The 23,909-nt window shown below is 30.6% G+C and overlaps 9 protein-coding genes across 9 annotated transcripts; 6 read left to right on the forward strand and 3 right to left on the reverse strand.

Moving 5' to 3' along the window:
• Positions 1–1,705: 1,705 nt before the first annotated feature.
• On the forward strand, positions 1,706–3,430 carry PWA37_005121 (Zn(II)2Cys6 transcription factor domain-containing protein; the record flags this gene model as incomplete). The annotated part of the gene is made up of 1 exon (XM_064861578.1): positions 1,706–3,430. One exon carries the CDS (start codon positions 1,706–1,708, stop codon positions 3,428–3,430), a length of 1,725 nt encoding a protein of 574 aa, XP_064716533.1.
• A 2,420-nt stretch (positions 3,431–5,850) lies between these two features.
• Positions 5,851–7,356, forward strand: PWA37_005122 (UTP--glucose-1-phosphate uridylyltransferase; the record flags this gene model as incomplete). The annotated part of the gene is made up of 1 exon (XM_064861579.1): positions 5,851–7,356. The coding sequence occupies one exon, from the start codon at positions 5,851–5,853 to the stop codon at positions 7,354–7,356; it is 1,506 nt and encodes a 501-aa protein (XP_064716534.1).
• Positions 7,357–7,682: 326 nt separating this feature from the next.
• PRS3 (ribose phosphate diphosphokinase subunit PRS3) lies at positions 7,683–8,639 on the reverse strand (the record flags this gene model as incomplete). The annotated part of the gene is made up of 1 exon (XM_064861580.1): positions 7,683–8,639. The coding sequence occupies one exon, from the start codon at positions 8,637–8,639 to the stop codon at positions 7,683–7,685; it is 957 nt and encodes a 318-aa protein (XP_064716535.1).
• Positions 8,640–9,189: 550 nt separating this feature from the next.
• Positions 9,190–11,157, reverse strand: ETP1 (Etp1p; the record flags this gene model as incomplete). The annotated part of the gene is made up of 1 exon (XM_064861581.1): positions 9,190–11,157. One exon carries the CDS (start codon positions 11,155–11,157, stop codon positions 9,190–9,192), a length of 1,968 nt encoding a protein of 655 aa, XP_064716536.1.
• A 1,886-nt stretch (positions 11,158–13,043) lies between these two features.
• PWA37_005125 (uncharacterized protein) lies at positions 13,044–15,233 on the forward strand (the record flags this gene model as incomplete). The annotated part of the gene is made up of 1 exon (XM_064861582.1): positions 13,044–15,233. One exon carries the CDS (start codon positions 13,044–13,046, stop codon positions 15,231–15,233), a length of 2,190 nt encoding a protein of 729 aa, XP_064716537.1.
• A 598-nt stretch (positions 15,234–15,831) lies between these two features.
• Positions 15,832–16,833, reverse strand: YAP3 (Yap3p; the record flags this gene model as incomplete). The annotated part of the gene is made up of 1 exon (XM_064861583.1): positions 15,832–16,833. The coding sequence occupies one exon, from the start codon at positions 16,831–16,833 to the stop codon at positions 15,832–15,834; it is 1,002 nt and encodes a 333-aa protein (XP_064716538.1).
• Positions 16,834–17,856: 1,023 nt separating this feature from the next.
• On the forward strand, positions 17,857–19,683 carry PWA37_005127 (arginine--tRNA ligase; the record flags this gene model as incomplete). The annotated part of the gene is made up of 1 exon (XM_064861584.1): positions 17,857–19,683. The coding sequence occupies one exon, from the start codon at positions 17,857–17,859 to the stop codon at positions 19,681–19,683; it is 1,827 nt and encodes a 608-aa protein (XP_064716539.1).
• A 498-nt stretch (positions 19,684–20,181) lies between these two features.
• FCF1 (rRNA-processing protein FCF1) lies at positions 20,182–20,751 on the forward strand (the record flags this gene model as incomplete). Its single annotated transcript, XM_064861585.1, has 1 exon — positions 20,182–20,751. The coding sequence occupies one exon, from the start codon at positions 20,182–20,184 to the stop codon at positions 20,749–20,751; it is 570 nt and encodes a 189-aa protein (XP_064716540.1).
• Positions 20,752–21,336: 585 nt separating this feature from the next.
• On the forward strand, positions 21,337–23,535 carry PWA37_005129 (uncharacterized protein; the record flags this gene model as incomplete). The annotated part of the gene is made up of 1 exon (XM_064861586.1): positions 21,337–23,535. One exon carries the CDS (start codon positions 21,337–21,339, stop codon positions 23,533–23,535), a length of 2,199 nt encoding a protein of 732 aa, XP_064716541.1.
• Between the last annotated feature and the right edge of the window lie 374 nt (positions 23,536–23,909).

Consider the following 23,909-nt stretch of genomic DNA (forward strand, 5'->3'; position numbering starts at 1 on the left):
GATTTTTATTTTCTTGTACAATTTCTCTTAAGTTACGTCTTGGAGATAATATTTTAAAAATTAAGAACTTTTGTAATGTCACCAGCTGCTTAGAAATCAATTTTTTGTTTTTTTATGAATACAGTTTTTTCCTAATTGGAAGATCAACAAGATATATCCATCTTTTAATCCATAGAAATTAATATATAAATTAAATGTAATATGGGGCTTATTATTCTTTCTGGCTTTCATTATTTCAATATATCAATTTTTTAAATAAATTTCGTTTATACCTTAAATTATTATATCTTAATATTTGTTATTACAAATTTATATATTCTCACGAGATACGTAAAATACATTTATTTGATTTAAACAATTTTAATAATAAGTAAATACTACTTAATTTTTTTATTCTATTTATTGCCTCTTTGTTGGTTTAATAAAGACTTTTTATTATTTACTCTATATTATGTAGGACTTTTAAACATTTTTCTCTAAACTATTGTAATTGGTGTTAGTTAGAAAAAAATAATTCATATGTTGGAAAATCGAAACATTTTAAATAAAAAAAAATTCTCGAAAAATATAAATTTTTAGTCATGAATACTCTTTATTATAAAATGAAAAAAAGGAATTTACTTTTTAAATATATAAACTCAATAATATCAAAATTTCCCCAAACTTTACAGTTAAATTATTCTTTTTTGGGTATTTATATAAACAAAAAAACCTTCAACTTCCATCATTTATTTCTTTTTTTCCATATTGATATAAGATTTTACGTAATTTGTAAACCACAATCAAATACCACATCTAGTTATTAGCAATTTTTATCAAAAACAACGACAAAAATTTCTATCATCATTATATCACATAAGTTATTTTATTATAAACAATTTTAACTTTTTTTAATTTCCTAACTGTAAAACTTAAAAGGAATTTTAATTTACCATGTATCACATTAGAATCTTGTCATATTCTAAAATATTAATATTCTAAATGACTAACCTTTAAATTTTCTCTTACATTCGTTTAAAATTATTGATAAAAAATGACCAGGACGAATAAAATAGCATATTATATCTTTTTTTTTTTTAAAAAAAACTAAACCCTTGCGTGTTAAATAATTGAGAGGATATACTTATCCAAAAATAACTGAATAGGAGTATAAATCACTCACGCATTTAAAGAGAAGAAACAGTACTTCGCTCAGAGAAATACATCTCTTAATTTCTAAGTATTCTACTATATTTTTAAAATACCATTCAAAAAAGCGTTTGCTTTTCACATAAAACGTTTCCTAAACACGCAAACAGTTGAGGAAAATCCAAATTTAACCCCAAACTCATATTGATAGCATCTGGTATGGTTTTTCTTTTTCTCTTCTCCTTCTTTGTCATTTTTTTTGGCCTTCAGTATTAAAAACAGACGATTTTATCCTTTTTTCGTTGAAGGAAATACTTTGGACAAAGTGGGGCAGATCTTGCATGTCCTATTGATTTTTCTCCTTTTTTGGTTATATATTCTTCGACACCGCATAACAATATATACACAAGAATATACTGTTAGTACAAACAAATATCTCCATATAAGTACTTTACACTACTCCATTAAAACCAGTGTAATTCTGTTTTTTTGCTTCCTCAACAACCTTCCACATTGAATACTATATAAAAAAAAATGTGAAGGAGTGTGATAATGTCATAAAACGATTTCTGAAAGCATGATGTCAGACAATACTAGCTGTCATAGTAAAACAGACTCCCTGATCCTTAAAAAGTCGTCCCGGGCATGTGACCGTTGTCATAAAAGGCGGATTAAGTGCCAATTTGATTCTTCTATAGGCAAATGTTTAAATTGTCATAAATTTTTACACAATTGTACTTTTCATCGTGTACCTCAAAAGAGAGGGCCTCATCGTAAAAAATGGAACATCGCTACATCAACTAATTTCAAAAGTCCATCGTTTTCTATTATCGTGAATAAAAATGCATTAAATTTATCTACTATAAACATGCCTGGCTATCATATTGACAAAGAAAATGGTGAAGTATGTATGCCAAAAGATACAATTATCTTAAATCCAGGAAATGTAGAAAAAATTATATCTATTATTGATGAACAATTACCAATTAAAATTAGCAATAGAATGTCCCATTCACTATCAAGTATTTTAGAAACTTATTATCAAAATTTTCATGATAATTTAGGTATATTTCCTTTAGATTCAATTTCACAATTCCAAAATACTATATTAGATATTGTTAAAGAAAAAAAATTGATCATGGTTTTTCATTCTATTTTGGAGACCCTGTTCCATGGGGATGAACTGGAGAAAAAGAAAAAATGGAAACTCTTATGGAACCAATTAGTTGCAATAGATTATATAGAAGCAGTGACAGATTACATATTATATTTAATTTGTCATCTTTTGATTTGTATTATGGTTCCAATAAACCCTAAAGTTTTAGGATATTGTGTTGGTACATATTATGAAATTTGCAAGAAAATGCCTACAGATATTAATCTGAGAATAAGGAGAGTGATTCAATTGTTAAATTTATTGAATCAAAGATTCAATAACATGGATTCTATGTTCACAATAGCTACCAATAATCATGATGATACGTTTTTTATTAAAGATAATATAAGTGAGATTATCACAATCTTAAATAATGACAATGATTTGAAGCCTTTAAAACTAATATCTTTTAAAAATGTAAACCATATATGGTTAGACAACTGTGAAATTGAACAAAGAAAGAAACTGTTTATTAAAGCCCTACAAAATAAAAACATCGATTTTAAAAATGTTGTAAATACACTATGCTCACTAATTATTTCAATGTTGGGTTTATTGAGGCATGTAGATAGTGACAACTATACGAATTCGATATTGCAAATATTAAAGAATAGAAATAAAACCAAATATAAATACGAATTTGGTCTAAAATTGATAATCAATAAGCTAAAACGATTGTATGATATCATTAAAGACACACCATCGTTTCTAATCAATATGGTAATGTACTCTAATCTTAATAATACAGATTTAGTAATGAACCAATTATCTACTTCATTGAATGAGTTAGTTCAAATCACAACATTAATAAATAAATTAAGCAGGAATGACTACAAGAGTAATTGTTATTCTAATAATAGTAGCAATAACAACAATCATAATAATTGTTCTGCTAATATATCTTATATATTATGCGAAGGCCAGGAACAACACAATAATATTTATAATAGTAGTGAACGATGTAAAGTTAAACCAAATTCACCATCTTTGGAGAACTTAATAAACAACAGTAACAAGAGTCAAAATGAAAATTTATTATTTGAATCGTCTTTAAGAAATCCTAGTACGAATATCAGCATAGCCAATCAGAATACTTTATCACAAAAATTGAATCAACTATCAAAAAAATTACAAGCTATCGGTTAGCACGAATACAAACACATATATTCTCTTACATAAGTGCATATATTCCAATACGACAAAAAAGGTGCAAAAATAGACAAGAGAGTAATAATAGACCAAAACAAGCAAAAACTATCTAATTTCCTTGTAGCCTTAGAAATGTATGTATTGTTCTTTACTACCAAATTTTTTTGATTCAATACGGATGAGTATAGGTAAAATTTGTTATATTTCCTTTGATATATAGCCTAAAAAGGAGTTTTAAAATAACATTACCATCGGCAGAGTCCCATTAAAATATTTCATGCACAGGATTTTGTAAAAAAGAAAAAGTTATCAATATATATATATATATCTAGAGTATTTTTATGAACTTACTGTCTCATGAGACGTGTATAATCTTTTTTTATCCTATTTTTTCACTTTTTAAACCTTTTTAACTTTTAGGTTCTAATCTCTAAACTTTTAGGTTCTAACCTCTAAACTTTTGTAATGATGTTGCTACTTTTGCAACCTTACCCTAAACCTAACCGTATTATTTAGTCAGAAGATATCTGCAAGTCATTAATTTCTTTCTTCTTTACAAGTTTTATCACTTTTTGTTAGTGAATTATATGAGTCTGTTGAACGGATCAGCTGATATTTACTCAAAATCTATGAAATTATCACCCCTCAATATCCTAAAAAGGAAGGAAACTACCCCTTGAAAACGTAAATAAAGAAGTAGAAAGGAGAATGAAGAACAAAAAAAAAAGATAATAAAATATAACAAAAGAACCTTCAAAAAGAAGATAAACAACTTTATTTGACTCTTATTAATAATAACAATATTATCATTAAGTATTATTATTGATAATTACTTAGATCAGTCAACAGAAAGACAAAACTCTCTGATATTCGATCTAACCCAATCTCTTTTTCTTGTCTGTCTCCAATTCCCCTATTTTCGCCTGGTCCTGTACGCTCGACTCTCTTTCCCTTGTGCCAACAAAATCAAGATCCTTCTGCTTTATTCACTGTTTATCCGAACATAAAAAAAAATTTACTTTTCCGGCCTCAGAGTAATAGACAAGCGGCATTAACAAAATTTATTTGACGTGGGGGGAGGGGAGGAGAAGGAAGGGAAAAAATGAAAAATAGGAGAGACTGGTTAGATTTTCGCTTTTACAAGAAATAAAAATGAAAATGAACAAAAAAAAAAAAGAATTTCATCCTTTTTCACCAACTCTATTGTTTTCTATTATTAAACCAGAAACTGAACTCAAGAAATTACGACCTTCCCCAAAAAATCAAATCAGAAAATTTCACGTGTCGTGTTGTTGTTTTTTTTTCAACATGTTTTCAGTTTATCTATATCCAAACGTTTTAGGGTTGAAGAATCTTGATTTCTTTTTTTCTTTTTTTTTATCGAATTAAGATAATATAGTATATATGCTAACTAAGTTCAGAAGCACTTTAAAACGTAAGCAAACAAGTGGTAAATGAAAAGGAAAAAAAACACAATTTTCAACCAGGGAACCCAATATAACTTTTTACTCTTTTTTCTTTCTTTTTTTTAAAAGAAAAAAAATACATAGAAACAATACACAATACAATATACAACACTGGCATAACTTTTTTTTTGTTTGTAGTTTGATTTAGTCTTATTATCCTATCTTAATTAAGCTTAATTAAGGTATTTAAAATGTTGTCTTGCATGAAATGTCCAGAAGAAAAGAAAAACAACAAAATACAATCAACTTTCACGGTATAACCTATACTTTCCTAAATAGGAAGTTGCTGTCACTAATTTTAAGGAGACTTTGGAAAATCTATTATTGAAATTTTATTTGTTTATTTTTTCTTTTTTTGAAGTTCTTCTTCTTTTTTTTTTTTTACTTAGTTTATTTATTTTTGCATGGAAAGTTCAGATTTCGTGTATTCTCAGTTGTTTCCAATTCTCGAGAAAATTAAATTACAGTAATTGTACAGCCCTGAAACAAACCATTGTTTTCGGTTTTGGATTCGAGTTTGTTTACTGTTTATGTTTTCCCTGGTCCCACTCTCGACTGAATGGACAAGGGGGAGAGCTGAAATTGTAAGGGGAAGCTAGTAACATACAGTCTAAATCGTATATAAATAATTAAGTAAATGCATAAACACACACACACACGTATATATATATATTTCTGTTTTTTAACTGTTTGGTCTATCTACACCATTGTATTCCCTCGACCCTTCGAAATTTTACTATCGCCTCCATTTTCTTTTTCCTTTGTCTTACTGTTCTCTTTTGTTTCTAAATCCCTTCTCTTAACTTTCCTCCTTTATTCACTTTAGCACACATCTATAACAAGCAACTTCTGTATCACTATCGCCAAACAGGTGCAAATTATTATATTCGATTTGTCTACCTTTGCCACATCGCATAAAAGAGTAAAATAAAAAAATACAATCTTTAAATTATGTCCACATCCAAGAGACACGTCAAAACTCATTCTACTTATGCCTTCGAAAGCAACACCAGTAACGTCGCTGCTTCTCAGATGAGAAACGTTTTGAATAGACTAGTCGACTCTGTTGAAGATGATGACAAACGTCAAAAATTTGAAAATGAAATGGATTCCTTCTTCACTCTTTTCAGAAGATATTTAATTGAAAAATCTCAATCTAATAACATCTTGGATTGGGATAAGATCAAATCTCCAAACCCAGAAGAAGTCGTAAGTTATGCTAAGATTGACCCGGAATTAGCTGGCAACACTGAAAATCTATCTAAACTGGCCGTTTTGAAACTTAATGGTGGTTTAGGTACTTCCATGGGTTGTGTGGGACCTAAATCTGTCATTGAGGTTAGAGACGGTAACACTTTCTTGGATCTTTCTGTGCGTCAAATTGAATATTTAAACAGAACTTATGACTCGGATGTCCCATTGCTACTAATGAACTCTTTTAACACTGATAAAGATACTGCACATCTAATCAAAAAGTATTCTGGCAACAGAATCAGAATCAGATCCTTTAACCAATCCAGATTCCCAAGAGTCTACAAAGACTCTTTATTACCTGTCCCAACTGAATACGATGATGCCTTAGATGCTTGGTACCCACCTGGCCATGGTGACTTGTTCGAAGCTCTTCATGCTTCTGGTGAGTTAGATGCATTAATTGCTCAAGGTAGAGAGATTCTTTTCGTCTCTAATGGTGACAATCTAGGTGCCACTGTCGACTTAAAGATCTTAAACCACATGATTGAGACTGGTGCAGAATATATCATGGAATTGACTGATAAGACTAGAGCTGATGTGAAAGGTGGTACTTTAATCAACTATGATGGTCAAGTCAGATTATTAGAAGTTGCTCAAGTACCTAAGGAACACATTGACGAATTTAAGAATATCAGAAAATTCAAAAATTTCAACACTAATAACTTATGGATCAATTTAAGAGCTATTAAGAGACTAGTGGAATCCTCATCCCTAGAAATGGAAATCATTCCAAATCAAAAAACAATCATGAGAGGTGGCCATGAAATTAACGTCCTTCAATTAGAAACTGCATGTGGTGCTGCTATTAGACATTTTGAAGGTGCTCATGGTGTTGTTGTCCCAAGATCCAGATTCTTACCAGTCAAGACTTGTTCAGATCTTTTATTAGTCAAGTCAGATCTTTTCCACTTACAACATGGTGCTCTTGTATTGGATGAACAAAGATTTGGTCCAAACCCACTTATTAAGCTAGGCTCTCATTTCAAAAAGGTTTCTGATTTCAGTTCAAGAATTCCACATATCCCAAAGATTGTTGAATTGGATCATTTAACCATCACTGGTAATGTTTTCTTAGGTAAAAATGTCACGTTAAGAGGTACTGTCATTATTGTTTGCTCTGATGGGCAAAAGATTGATATTCCAAATGGTTCTGTCTTAGAAAATGTGGTTATTACTGGTAACTTACAAATCTTAGAACATTAAGAATTCTATACAAAAACAAAACACCAATTGTCATCAGCCTCCTTCATAAAATTATTATCACCACTTCGTTCCTTTTTATCATGTATACATATAATGTGCCCATATTATCATATATATACATCTTATATAATATAACAATGTTGCTATTAATAAGCGTGTACAAATAAATTTCTCTGTGTTCGTATTATTTTCTTTTATTTTCCCTTTTCAAAAAAAAAATTTATAGATGAGAATTAAAAAGTATTTATTAAAATTTCTTAAGAATATATACATAGACATATATATAAACACTAGCATTACAAAGATGATATGGATATACACAACTCCTAATGATTCTTAAATAAATAAGACACACTCTCACCGTTATGTAACCTACGTATAGCTTCTGCTAATACCCCACTAACGTCAATAATATCAATTTTAGGGTGAGCCTCCAATTCATGATCAAATTGAACTGTATTAGTACAGACTAATTTGTTCATAAAGGAACTACAAATATCTTTAAGTGCGTTACCGGATAGAATTCCATGTGTCACTATGGCAATAACTTGATTGGCACCATTTTCTAATAAGACCTCAGTAGCTTTTATTAGAGTCCCACAAGTATCTGCCATATCATCAACAATTATGCATGCTTTATTCTTCACATTGCCAACTAGAACCATTTTTGAATTTCTCTTACCGCTAATTTGTTCTTTGTGAATTAGAGCAAATACTACATTCAAATCTTCTGCTAAAGATGCTGCTCTCTTCGCCCCTCCTGCATCCGGCGAAACAATAATACAGTTATCACACTCCACATGCTCTTTAATATATCTCACTATATTAGGTTCTGCATAAAGATTATCTAATGGTATATCAAAAAACCCTTGAATCTGTGATGCATGTAAATCCATAGTCACAATATGATCCGATCCAGCTGTTAGTAACATATCTGCAATTAATCTGGCTGTAATGGGAACTCTACCTTTATCTCTCTTATCTTGTCTGGCATAAGGGAAATTAGGTATAACTGCCGTAATTTTTCTTGCAGAAGCAGTTTTTGCCGCATTAATCATAATTAATAATTCTAGCACCCTATCGTTAACTTCTCTAGACCCAATTTGTGCAACAACATAGACATCCTGATCTCTAACAGACTCACATATACTAAATGTTATTTCTCTATCAAAATCTTTAATTAATACACATTCTGTTACTGGAATAAAGAGCCTCTCTGCAATAGTCTTAACAATACTCAAATGACAATCAGAAGCAATCAACTTTATGGAATTAGTAGGCATGTTATTAGTTTATAATCAACGTATTTATCAATACCTTATGCATAAGCAAACTTAGAAGAAATACAAAAGAAAAACAAAAATTAAGAACGATCAAATGAAATGTTAAGTGAAAAAAGGTGAATTAGGAACGGTGTAAATTTGAAGATGTTAGACAAACAATAATGATAACTTTTGGACCCTTTTAGCCAACAAGCTTTGGTAAAATAAAAAGAAAGACTCTGAAACAAAATAGACATAATTATTGAAACCATGCTTAAACAAGGAATGTACTTAATGTTTAATATATATCTTGTTTCTTCAGCATTGAAGAAAAGAAACTGAATAATTTGGGTGACTGGATGGACTAGATCAATATCAATGACTTAGACATTATCGTTTATGGAAAAGGAAATTTTTGGAAGATTTACTAAATTGGAAAATCGGACATCTTCTAAAAAGTTTCAAAATTTTTGCGCTTCCCCTTCCCCTTTTTTTCTCAATTTTTCATATGAAGAAACGAACCAATAAAATAATTAATTTGATATTAATTCTGAGTTTAGAAGATCAAAATCTAATCCTGTATCAAACACCTAGAGCTATCAACATCAGAAGGTAAAGTTAATTCTGCTTTAGTAATCGAATTATTCTTGTTCTTCCTTTTCTTCTTTTTATTTTTCTTTTTATTTTTGGAGGAGGATATATTCGCTATTTCCTTAGCATCAGTATTAAAGTCCTTTGTTGAGTGCTGTACCATAACAGTACCATTTATTTCTTCTTCTGTCGCACCTTCGAATTTATCTCTAGCATTTATATAAAACATTAAGTCTTTAACTTCCTCTTCTAAATTTTTATTTTTATCTAAAAGCTCATTATTTAATTCCTTCAACCTGTCATACTTCTTGATTTGATCATCTAGGTTTCTCGACATTCCTTTTATAATTTGATCTTTCTCTGAGGATTCTTTTTGATAATTGTTTAATTTTGTTTCATTAATCGTTTTTAATTTTTTGTTCTCTAGCTCAATCTTTCTAAACTCTGCTTGCAGTTCCAGAAAATTACTTTCAAGTTTTTCGTAACGTTCCTCAAGATGCTTTTGTTCGTTCCAAATATGAGAATCCTGTAGTGATTTTTCTTGTAATCTCTCAATCTTTTCTTCATAATACTCTCTCTGTGATTCTAACTGAGATATTAGTACCTGAACATATTCTAGATGATACTCTTTATTTCTTAAGAAGTTTTCTGCCAAATCTAAACATTTTCCAGAGGTATTAGCATTTTCATTTTGTTGACCATTTCCTAAATTACTATTAGCAACAATTCCACCATCATCACCACTAGACTCACCAGCCATATTATTGTTTTCGAATATTACATTTGGAAGATTCCCACTTACTTCTACTAGTTTACCATCTACTTCATTTTGAACAATTCTATGTACATAATTATCTCCTGCATAATCCCATACTCTTTGTGTTTTCATATCCATTGCAAAACAGTGTGAAGTGGATTCAAAATGTTGAATAGCATGTTTTGAATTATATCTCCCACAACCAATGTTACCACAAATCAAACATATCCATAAGTTTGATTTATCACCACATATTGTACATTTTGGTGAATCCCCAGCTTTTTGAATTAAGGAATCACGAGTTAATCTAAAACTTGAATACCTACAAACAGGACACTTAGAATTCTTCCATGCATCCAAACAATGACAATGGAATGTGTGCTGACATGGAATTGTAATCAATCCTGTTGTCTCTGCATCCATTCTCTCCAAACAAACCGGACACATAGGTAATTCTACAGATTGCCCTTTATCCATATTATCTTCATTTAACCGTGTAAAAGGGTCTGTCAAAAGATATGGAACCAATTCCTCATTATTGTCAAAAAGATTGGCTTTGAATGTCACCTCTTTAATAAATACAACATGACATCTCTCTGGATCAATTTTACTAAATTTTTTACCATTGAAAGTTTCTTTGAATCTTCTAGCGCCGACTGGGTCTTTAAACTTCATTAATACAGTAAAATTAAAACCCACTCCTGCATCATGGTTTTGTAGAATGCGAAAATTTGATATTTGATTATGAACAATATCATCCCCAATATAGAAATGCAAAAGATCATGTACAGTGAAATACGTTGGTACAAAAAGAATACATAACATGGTATCATCTCCTGGGACAGTCAATGTGGCAGTTGAATTTCCCTGCATATCTTCATTGTTATCTGCTGAAATTTGTGAGGTATCACTTTCTTTAAACAATCGTATGATACCATGTCCCATATACTGTGATATGACTTTATCTTTTTTATCCAGCATTCTATCTTTCTCTTGAATCAAGTCTGTGATAATTGAATATCTATGGATACGTATTTCTTCCTGGTCCTCCTTCAGTAAAGCTTCACTTTCTTTTTTCTCGGTACTAATTTCGGGTGTTAAATCAGTATTGTCACAGATAAAAGCGTTAAAAACTTCCTTTGCCCTACTCTCTGATTCTAAATGTATAACCAATCTATACATAGATTTCATTTATTGATATTTTTCCCATATCGTAGTCTCTCAAATCAAACAACCAGAGAAGGCTTAAGAAACATTAAAAAAAAAAAATGATTCCAAAATCAAAAAAAAATAACAGTTATTATTTACTATGTGTTGTAATAATGATGATAGTATGGATTTGATTTCTTATTGTATATATTAATATAAAACAAGAGACAGTATTCTAATACATTAAAACAATAACATGAGAAAAAAAAAGTATGAGGTGTTATATTTGATAAATGATAAATATTTCCTTATATTCTTTCTGAACATTTTCAAAGCAATTAAAGATCATTTTTTACGTAACTATTTTCTTACAACACATATATGCTCCCCCTTTCCTTCTTTCCCCCCTTTTAGATACACAACACAAGAAATATGATGAAATGGTCTGAAGACGTGGCACAGATTTGTTATAAGATGAAACTAACCAAAACAAATTATATATTATTATATCATTGAAATATTCTTTGTCACACATCTAATAATTTTTTTGTTATATATACATATAATATATATATATACATATGTAACTTTCTAATGCTAGCAATTTTACTAACAACCAGCAACCAATAAACAAAAAATTATTAAAAAAAACATAAACGTGTTATTTAAGAAGGCAGAGGTAGAATTGTAGTATTGAGTATATGTATATTGATATATCCTATAGAGTTAATATCCTTCTACTTTTTATTATAAACACGAAACTCAACTAAACTTTTTTCTTTTTCTTTTTCCTTTTCTTTTTCTTTTTCTTTTTCTTTTTCTTTTTCTTTTTCTTTTTCTTTGCTCTTTGCTCTTTTTTTGTATTGTATTGTAGTTAAATATTCGCGATGCCCAACATTACAGTGCTAACTTTGCTTAACCCCTTATCGTATCGTATATATGTATATAATAATAGCCAAGAAAAAAAAAAAAATAAAAAAAGGGCAAAATTTAACTTCCTGCAGAATGTAACAAAGTATCAACCGTAAGCACTCTCAAACATCAGCCCACGTCAGACATACACGTAGGTATATAAACACAAACACATTGGCCGCGTCAAATATCAATAGGTATTACTTAGCAACATCAAATAAACACGTAAAATGTATATCATCTAATACAATATACCTTCGAGAAATGTGTCAAAATTCTTTTTCTTTTTCTGTAATGAAATATCTGATGGAAATTACTGTTTTTAGAAAATTTCCACGAAAAACCGTAACCAGTAGCAACCACCGGTTATTTCCCATATTGGAATATTCCGGTACGAACCTGGCGAATTTTTTTCCCCGTTTTTCTTTTTTTTTGTTTTTTCTTTTTTCATTAGTAAAACAATAACAATAAAATTAATAATGTAGGAATTAGGGAACAAAAAAAAGCTAAAAATTTGATAATCCAATAACTTGCTATTAATAATGATTCTCAACACTAGTGGCTTTTTTCAAGTGAATATTCTGCGATATCAATCTGTATCCTACAAAATACATAATATTAACCTATCCAAGACTCAAGTGAACAGTAACCACAAGGCTAAGTCTTAATAAATCTTACCTTTACCATGTTTCTTACAACCATAGTTTTTAGTTTTTAGTCCTTTTTTTTTAGCCTTTGACGCTCATCTCTTTTTACTAAGATATGGATCAGCCTGATAACCAATATTTATAAATAGAACCGCTTACCAATACAATAATTGAATATTCTAGAAGACCTTATTCTATTTGTTTATTTCCTTTATTAATAATAATATAGGAGCATCATATATCTCTAGCTCATTGTGTACATATTCCTTTTTTTATTTGTCTGGGTAACGTTCAACTTTCATTTTCTATTTGCATACAAACACACACACACACACACACACATATATATATATATAAATATAAGAAACTATGGTGGATGATACAAATTACATAACACCCCATGAGGCAGCTTTGGCTGTCGTAGCTACAGCTATGAAAAAGGCAAGACTACATATCACTACGTTAATTTTAAATGCTCTGATGGGTGGGTTTTTATTCTCTTCAGGCTCTATGCTTTACATTATGATCCATGCAAACAGTCCGAGTGCAGAAACTAATAATCCTGGTCTTTTAGATATTCTTGGAGGTATAGGATTTGGTATCGGCCTTTTCTATGTTGTAATCATGGGTGTTGATTTATACAACTCAAATATCCTATTTTTTTCCGTAGGTCTTCTACGAGGGGCCATCTCCATTTGGGATCTGTTAATATCCTGGTTTGTTAGTATTTTCGGTAATATTGGTGGTTCTTTATTTATGTCTTACATTCTAGTTCATTTATCTACCATATCAAGGAGTGCTGATGCTATAAGTGCATCAATAGGAATAGCCGAAGAAAAAGTTCATCCAAATTTCATTGAAGTTTTTCTAAAGGGCTGTGGCGGTAATTTTTTCGTCTGTTTAGCAATATATTTACAACTCATGGCCAAACCTTTACACGTCAAATGCCTAATGTTGGTTTTGCCTGTATTGACATTTGTCACAATTGGATTCTCTCACACAATTGCAGATATGGGTCTCATGTTCACAGCAATGTTAAATGGTGCTAACGTAACCGTGGGTGAATATATTTGGAGAATATTGATCCCAACTGCTTTAGGCAATGCACTAGGTGGGTTTATGTTTAGCTTAATTCTACCATTCTATCTACATTTGGTAGTTGTTGAAAGAGATAGAAAGAGACTTTCATTACCTACATATGAGGCAAGAGATGAACAACCGGAACTTAATATGGATTCCCGTGTCGTTAGAATAACATCCAAGGAACGTAAAGAGTTTGACGATGTCGATGAAACAGATTCATCAAATACTAGCAATGCCGCTATGTCTGAATTTGATAATAATTATAATGAAAAATATGACCTTCAAATGCATGATCAAAGTGCTCTTTCCCGTAGAAGTACCACGCATTTAAGATATCCGACTAAGAGTATTTCCCACACCACGACGGCTACAACAGAAATAAATAATGATTCACATTCAAATACTAATTTGAATGCAAAAAATAACAACACTGATAGTCATGAATGGTCCTCCAGTGATTTGGATTCGTCCATGTATAATCCATCCTTTTCCTTATATTCAGCTAATGGTGATGTAGCATCAGTACCAGAGCCATACTATGCTAATGTGTCACAGAAATTCGATAAAGACAATCGTGACGTTTTAAACAAAGCATCGGAGTCCTATACGCTAGGATTAAAGGATGTAAAACGCCATATTAGATCACCACCAGGTGTTTTCCCAGTAAGAGGAATGGGTACACCATTAATCAGAGAAAAACACATTGAAGATCCTACTCACATTGATGAAGATTTAAAACCACTTAGTGAGGGACAACGTTCTAACGATCGTAATGAAAGTATATTATCAAGGATTCAAACCGCCTCTTCATATAGACAGAATGTTATTGAAAGAATCAAAACTATTGAAAAGGAAGAAAAAGAGGATTACAAACTTTCAGGTGGGTATGATGTTGAACAATCAAAACCTAGTGCACAATTGAAGAGGGTACTTACAAGAATAGTATCTTCAAAACATAGTACTACAGATCATGACGATATTGAAAGTGGCACATCTAGAACAACACAGAGTCCCTTCCCATTTAATCGTCCAGATAATGTTCGTTCTTATGATACTGTATCAGTATCTGAATCCATGGGCAGCGGTTTTAAGAGTTTTTATTCACAAAGAAGGAAAAGCTTCCGTGAAGTAGGTATCACTGGTAGAGCAGCAATGATGGCAAACAATACTGCTGGTGTGGATAATTATAGCCTTTCTGATATCAATCAACATAACAAAACACCACAAATGTCACGGTTCCCAAGTAATGCAACTAAAAAATGCGGTGAGTTGTCAAGGAAATCTTCATTGATACCACGTAAAACTCAATCTTTCCATGAAACTGTGAGTTATTTGAAGGAGAAAAATGAAACAAAAGACGATACTAACCAGTTAAAAAAAGTAAAGAAAGTCACCACATATAATATTGGAGAACATGATGAAGGAAATTCGTCTGATGAATCTAAGAGTGATTCAACATTAGACAATGAACACTGAATAGACATTGAAATTTTTTTTATATTATTATTTCTTTTTAGATTTGTATTTGCATTTATTTCACATTTTTAGTTTTTTTAATCCATCTTGATAATCAAATATTGTAACGATTTACGTAAGCATAATCAATAATATCGATAGTACATTCGATATTGTGTACTTGTATAGACTACATAGTTAATAATTAATTTTAAGGATAACTTTATCATAGCAAAAACTATAACAAAATATATTATATACATATTAAAATCTATTCTCTATTCGAATTTTTTTCTATTATGAGTTTTAATCCTATAATTTTATTTAGAAAAAGAAAGTTAATTATTAATCATCAACTGAAATCTTGATTCATAATAATAATTGCCATGCATGTAAAATATATTGATGAACATACAGAAAACTGTCCAATCCTTACAAAAAAAACAAAAATCAAATGCTAGAAATAAAAAAAATAAACAATATACTCTGATAATATTAATCCCTCAGTGTGCTCAAGTCCATACACTGAAACATGCAGTCGAATAAAATTTGCTTGTATATTATTCAGTGGTGATAAGTGCTACTACTACTTCAACCACTACTATTACTAATAATAACGCTACTTTTCTGACGCTTTTGCAACAAGCTCATCTATTAGTACCTTTGGATAAGATGGACCATGTTCATCACAAACCTCATTACCTCTCAAACTTTGCATTACAAAATACATGTCGAAATCTTCTGTTTTAGATACTTTAGATAAATAATTCCACGTTGCCGGCACTGTTAAGAATTGTTGACCTATTTCGTTTGTAAATTGTGTATTTTGTTTAATCAAAGATTGCTCATTAAAGGTACCATCTATATGCTTAAAAGTTTTATTGACTTTATTATTTTTAATTGTATCAATAACCATTGTTTCATAAAATTCTTCCTTTGTTGGGAAAGTAAAATTAGAATTACTATTCATATTACTATCATCTAAAGATAATTCGTCTGGTGAATTTAATGGATTTTTAAATTTTTTTGTATTCTGTAATAATATTCTATTCTCTACATTAATTTCCATATTTAATTTTTTCAAATCATCAATTTCTTTCAATAACATTTGCCTACTTCTTTCACTTTCCATCAATTTTTCTTCCAATTCTTTCATTCTATTTGCCTTTCTTTCTCTGAATGCCTTCTGAGCTGCTCGATTTTGAGCTCTCTTCCTCATTCTTCGTTCATCTTCCGTTAGTTGTGATTCATCTATATTTAAATTAATATTAACATTTGTATTTGGATCGATAGATATATAATCCATATTATTGATACTGCTGTTGTTATAATTATTTGAACTACCGTTCGTATCAAAATTGGATTGACTCAAATGAGATAAATGGTCATTTGGATAATCAATTTTATCTAAATTAGTTAATAAACCTGGACATGTATTATCAGCTGATTCATGATCCAATGATGTATTGAATTGTGACACTAAATTCGAAGATGATAAAGGGTCATGGTCATGATTTATTGGAATCTTAGCGAAGGATGAAAAATCATTTGAATTCTCTGCTGAAGTATTATCTGGATTTAAATTATTTTTATGTATTGAACTAAATACTATATGTTCCATAGATGTATTCCCAATACTGGAGTATCTTACTAATATAACTTAGTTATTTTTAAGATCATCTATACTTGAAACCTCTTTATGAAGAAGTATAGAACAAAATAAGAAGAAGAAAAAAAGATGTACAAAGTGACGTAGGGATTAAAAAAAGAGTCAATTGCATCAAGCTAAGTTAATCATCTTAAATCAATATTATCCTTTTCGTCACTCTGCTTTTCCATTATGACTAAACATTTCTTCTGGTTCTCTTGCTTACTCATCAAACGAAATCTTTAGTAGAAAAGCAATGAAATAATAAAAGAAAAATTGAAAAGATCCCAAAACAGGAATATAGAAAAAAAATACAGACATCCACAATACAATAACAATAAAATTTAGAATAGTTCGAGAGTCTATTGTCTAAAATTAAATTAACCCCGCTGTTCCAACACACCCACACACCCTCATATTTTTCCAAAATTCATATAAAGAATTAAAAAACAGTAAAAAGGAAAAAAAAACAGAAGAAATATAAATACCCTAATGATGTTTACAAAAAGTTTCCAAAAAGAATTACATTTTGTTCATGACACCTAAATTGAAATTTATGTTCTTTAAAAAAATATAATTTTCTTTTTTCTTAGTTTCGTTTAAAACGAGAAAAGTTGTTCGAGAAGGAAGAAAAAAAATTTTTTTTGTGTGAAGTTTTTGTATCATCTATTTCCTTTCACTGGAAACAATGGTGGTGAACATCAAATCTTTCTTCTAAGAGTTCTTACATCTTTTGCTTGTCATTTTGTTTTTTATTTTTTTTTTCCAGTTTGACTCATCTCATCATTTTCAATAGAAATATTTAACATACAGACGTATCTCTAATAGACAAACAGTTTACTTGCATTCCAATTGCATGCATCTCTATGTTCATTTATATCTTTACATAGAGCTTCTCTGACAGTAAAACAATAAAATATATTCATTTTTCTTTATTAGCCTTTATTTCTGCATTTTATCTAATTTAGAAATTAGCAACCAGAAAAATAAAGCAAGATGGCTGTTGCAACTGAAAATATTGCTAGTCAATTAGCAAAATTACATATTGAAGAGCCTGAAAAGTTAGAAGGTTCCTTCCCAGAAGTTAATGTGGTCGATTTAATGAGAAACTACATTGCTGTGGAACTGTCTAAGATCTCCGGTGTTGACAAGTCCTTAATCTACCCAGCTTTGGAATGGACCAACACAATGGAAAGAGGTGACTTGCTGATCCCTGTGCCAAGATTAAGAATCAAAGGTGCAAACCCAAAAGACCTAGCTTCTGAATGGGCTGAAAAATTCCCATTAGGTGAATTTTTAGACAAAGTCGAGGCCAATGGTCCATTTTTACAATTCTTTTTCAATCCAACCTTCTTAAACAAAGTAGTTATCCCAGACATTTTAACAAGAAAAGATGACTACGGTTCTTGTAAATTAGTGGAGAACAAAAGAGTTATTGTAGAATTCTCCTCTCCAAATATTGCTAAACCTTTCCATGCTGGCCATTTGAGATCCACTATTATTGGTGGGTTTATTTCCAACTTATATGAAAAATTGGGGTGGGATGTTATTAGAATGAATTATTTAGGTGATTGGGGTAAACAATTTGGTCTTTTGGCTGTCGGTTTTGAAAGATACGGTGATGAAGAAAAATTGGCTACTGATCCAATTCATCATTTATTCGAAGTCTATGTCAAGATCAACAAAGATATTGAAGATGAAGGCGATTCCTTACCATTAGAAGACTCTACAAATGGTAAAGCCCGTGAATATTTCAAGAAAATGGAAGATGGGGATCCAGAAGCTTTAAAGATTTGGAAAAGATTCCGTGAATTATCTATTGAAAAATACATTGACACTTATGCTAGATTGAACATTATATATGATGTCTATTCTGGTGAATCTCAAGTCTCTAAAGAATCTATGGAGAAAGCCCTACAAATTTTCAAGGAAAAGAACTTAACTCATGAAGATAAGGGTGCTGTTTTAATTGATTTGACCAAATTCAATAAGAAATTAGGTAAAACAATTGTCCAAAAATCTGACGGTACTACTTTATATTTAACTAGAGATGTCGGAGCCGCCATGGATCGTTATGAAAAGTATCATTTTGACAAGATGATCTATGTTATTGCTACACAACAAGATTTACATACTGCTCAATTTTTTGAAATCTTGAAACAAATGGGTTTTGAATGGGCTAACACATTACAACACATTAATTTCGGTATGGTCCAAGGTATGTCCACCAGAAAGGGTACTGTTGTCTTTTTAGATAACATCTTAGAAGAAACAAAAGAAAAGATGCACGAAGTTATGAAAAAGAATGAAACTAAATATGCACAAATCGAAAACCCAGAAGAAGTTGCTGATTTGATTGGTATTTCCGCTGTTATGATCCAAGATATGCAATCCAAACGTATCAACAACTATGAATTCAAATGGGAAAGAATGTTATCTTTTGAAGGTGACACTGGCCCATATTTGCAATATGCTCATTCTAGATTAAGATCTGTGGAAAGAAATGCTAAAGATATCACTCCTGATAAGTGGTTAAAGGCTGATTTCTCTTTACTAACCGAACCAGCTGCTGTTTTATTAATCAGAATATTATCTCAATATCCAGATGTTTTGAGAAATGCTATGAGAACCAGTGAACCAGCCACCGTGGTCACTTATCTATTCAAATTAACTCACCAAGTATCTTCTTGTTACGATGTCTTATGGGTTGCTGGTCAAACTGAAGAATTAGCTACAGCTCGTCTTGCCTTATACGCTGCCGCTAGACAAGTATTATACAATGGTATGCGTTTGTTAGGTTTAACTCCAGTTGACAGAATGTAAAATAATATAACTACAAATCAATTATATATAAAGCATGAATAGGCGTTTGTTTCATTCATTTTAAAGATATAGTAATGTTCATATATAAACACAATCAAATGTAAATGTTGTATTTCAAAAATTCTATATAACGTTGTTAATAAAAGGATATAGAGAGTTGTGTAGCGATGCGTTAGATGTAGATAAGCATTTTACAATATGTTCGTTCGTTCATATATCTTTTTAAGTAACAATAAGAAAAAGTCTAATCACAAGAAAAGAAATTCAGATAAAAAAAAATATTTCAAAAAAAAAAGAAAAAAAATTTGATAAAGTGAAGAAGTGAAGTAAAAGCTCATCGCAAAAGTAAAGGAGAAGCAAATAAAAACAAAGGCCGTTATGAAGGTATCTTACGATATTTTGGGACATTAGACATATAATACTAGTCACTGCAGTGCTTGAATAAACGTATAAAATAAAATAAAATAAAAAAAGATATCATAGATTTTTATATAAAACATGGGTAAAGCTAAAAAAACAAGAAAGTTTGCTCTAGTTAAGCGTACATTAAATACAAAGAAGGACCCAAGATTAAAAGCTAATCAAGAAAAACAAGCAAAGAAGGATGATCCAGAATTAACAAGGAATATTCCACAGGTTTCAAGTGCACTTTTCTTTCAATATAATGAAGCTATTAAACCACCATATCAAGTTCTTATAGATACAAACTTTATCAATTTTTCTATTCAAAAGAAGATAGATTTAGTGAAAGGCATGATGGATTGTCTTTTAGCTAAATGTAATCCATTGATTACAGATTGCGTTATGGCCGAATTAGAAAAGTTAGGTCCCAAATATCGTATTGCATTGAAATTAGCTAGAGATCCAAGGATAAAAAGATTAACATGCACACATAAAGGTACATATGCCGATGATTGTATAGTGAATAGAGTTTTACAGCATAAATGTTATATTGTGGCTACAAATGATGCCGGTTTAAAGCAAAGAGTAAGAAAGATACCAGGAATCCCACTAATGAGTGTAGGTGGTCACTCTTATGTAATTGAAAAATTACCAGATGTATTTTAGAATATCTTCACATATATATATATATATATATGTGTGTGTGTATCAGAGCATAATAATCTTTTTTTTACAAAATATACACTTTCAATCAAATTATGATCAAATAAAGAGTAAATAATACATACATATTGTGTCACATCTTTGTTAAGAGAAAACCTGTAACTATATTGTTTAGCAATAATTCATATGTCACCATCATCTGTTACAATTGCCATATCTTTTTCTCTCCCTTGCGTTTTGTATATATAAATAGGCTAAAATCTTCACTAGATGTTTCAAGCTTTCTTACTTCTTAGATATTTCTCACATATTAAAATGTGCTTTTATTATGTGAGAAAAAAATAACTAAAGTAATTACGTCGTTTGAACAATTTCGCATTAAATGTGTCAGTTTAAGGGGCGTGGGGGCAAGACAACATACTTCAAAGATTAGATCTACTAAAACACATACAAAGCACTAATAGTTAATGTGTATAACAAGCAACATAGTTATAATATCACAAACTAATAATTAGATAAAAAAAGAGTAGAAAAGTGAAATTAAAACGAAAAAGAAAGAGAGATTCGAATTAGACAAAGCATATCCAAATGTCAGGAATTATTTCCAAAACTTTGTCAGAAGTCCACCCTGCTTTACGAACTGCGGGGATGGGTATTAGTAACACTCATCGACGTATTAGTTTAACATGGTTACCATCCAATAAACAAAATCCCCTAGTTAGAAAATATAGGAAAAAAGGTAGACGTATCAGACATAATAATAGAAGAAGAAAAAGAAGAGGTAGTAATACTACAGATCAAAGAAGTTTTCATTCTTTAGCCGAGGATTTTGGATCAAGTGTACATGATCCACTCCCTGATATTGATGAAATCTTAGAAGAAGAAGGAAATGAGGAAGGATTGGGTACTATTGATAATGAATATAGTCACCTCTATCACGGTCCAAATTACGTAGTAGATGATTACGAAGAAGATGTCAGCCTTAGTAGAACTATTTCCCTTCCGTCTAGAGTATCAGAAGATCCTGAAGTTTCTCCTCCTGATGTCGATTGGATTTTACATGAACATGAGAGAAGATATTCATCCACTCATGGATCCGAATATGGCGATGAAAGTGCCGATGAGCCTGATAATTTCCCAACTAGAGCAATGAGATATAATGATTTTATTAACAAAGTCCAAGCTCAAAAACAGTTATATAAAAATGCTGCACAGAATAATTTACAACATGCTCCTAGAAGAGCTTCATTGATTTCAGTAACTAGTCAAGGATCAGTACCGAACATTTTTCAAGAAGGCTTGGATGAAGAGTCTCTTATAGAGTTAGCCCATTCAAATGTTACTTTTAAGTCGGAGGCTAAAGTGTTGGCCTCGTATTCGTTCCCATTAATGTTTACTTTTCTTTTAGAAGATATTTTCCCATTAGTTTGTTCTTTAACTGTGGCTCATTTAGGTAAAAATGAATTAGCAGCTGTTTCCTTAGCGTCTATGACCTCCAATATCACATTAGGTTTCTTTGAAGGTATTGCCACCAGTTTGGATACTTTATGTCCTCAGGCATATGGTGCAGGGAGATATCATAGCGTAGGTATTCATTTACAGCGGTGTATTGCTTTTTCCCTAATCATTTACATTCCATTTGCCATGTTTTGGTATTTCTCAGAGCCAATTTTGTATTATTTGATCCCTGAAAAGGAATTAATAAAATTAACATCTGCTTTCTTGAAAGTGTTAATCTTTGGTGCACCACCTTATATTTTCTTTGAAAATTTGAAGAGATTTTTACAAGCACAAGGTATTTTTGATGCTGGTATTTATATTTTAACAATATGTGCACCAATTAATATTATTATGAGTTATACACTAGTTTGGAATAAATATATCGGGCTAGGATTTATCGGTTCTGCGGTAGCCGTGGTCTTGAATTTCTGGTTAATGTTCATTTTGATGTTGTTGTACATTATATTTGTTAATGGATTAAAATGTTGGGGTGGATTTTCAAAAAGAGCATTTACACATTGGAAAGATTTGGGCCAGTTAGCATTCTCCGGTATTGTTATGTTAGAAACTGAAGAACTGTCATATGAATTATTAACATTATTCAGTGCTTATTTTGGTACAGAATATTTAGCTGCCCAATCTGCAGTATCATCAGTGGCTGCTCTTATATATATGATTCCCTTTGCTATTGGGATATCTGCTTCAACAAGAATTGCAAATTTTATTGGTGCAAGAAGAACAGATTATGCACATTTAGCATCTAAAGTAGGCATCACATTTTCTTTTGCAGCCGGGTTAACTAATTGTTCTATGCTAATCTTTGGTAGGAATTTTATTGCTGGTATATTTTCAAAAGATGAAAGCGTAAGAAGCTTGATTAGAAATATTTTACCAGTAGTTGGACTTGTACAAAATTTCGACTCCTTAAATGCAGTGGCTGGTTCATGTTTAAGAGGTCAGGGTATGCAGTCCATTGGAAGTATTGCTAATTTCTTAGGTTATTATGCATTTGGTATACCTGTTGCTCTTTGTTTAAGTTGGTTTCTTGATTGGAAATTATATGGATTGTGGATTGGTATTGGTTGTGGTATGTTGACTATTGGTACCATTGAAGCTTATTTTGTTTTATTTCCAAATTGGGAACGTATTATATCTCGTGCAGAGAAATTAAAAGAAGCAGATGAAGAGACTGATAAGGATGATGATGATGATTCATCCTCGTCTTCAGAAAGTGAGGTTGAAGAAGAAGAGGAACCTAATGAATTTACAAGACTATTATCAAAGTAAAAGAAATGTCAACAACACCAATTGAATTAAATTAAAATTAAAAATAACATGAAATAAATTACACATATAAATTCTTACATTAATAGACGTTCCTTGAAATCTTTTCAGAGAATTATACAATAGTTGATTTAAATTTACATACACCAATACATACAATTTGTACGAAATTATTTTTATAACATCTTAATCCTTCTTTGTTGACTTTTATTAGCATTTTTTTTTTTGCTTTATAGTTTTCATTTGAATATACATTTTACATACGTTACATATTTACAGGTCTTTACAATGAGTGAAAAGATATAATTATAAGGAAGGAAAGAAAAAAAGCCTGAAATAAAAAAAAAAAATAGAAAGGTAATTATATTATTCTATTT

Source organism: Arxiozyma heterogenica (genome assembly GCF_036370985.1).
Source record: "Arxiozyma heterogenica strain weizmannii chromosome Unknown scaffold_9, whole genome shotgun sequence".
Taxonomy (NCBI): Eukaryota; Fungi; Ascomycota; class Saccharomycetes; order Saccharomycetales; family Saccharomycetaceae; genus Arxiozyma; species Arxiozyma heterogenica.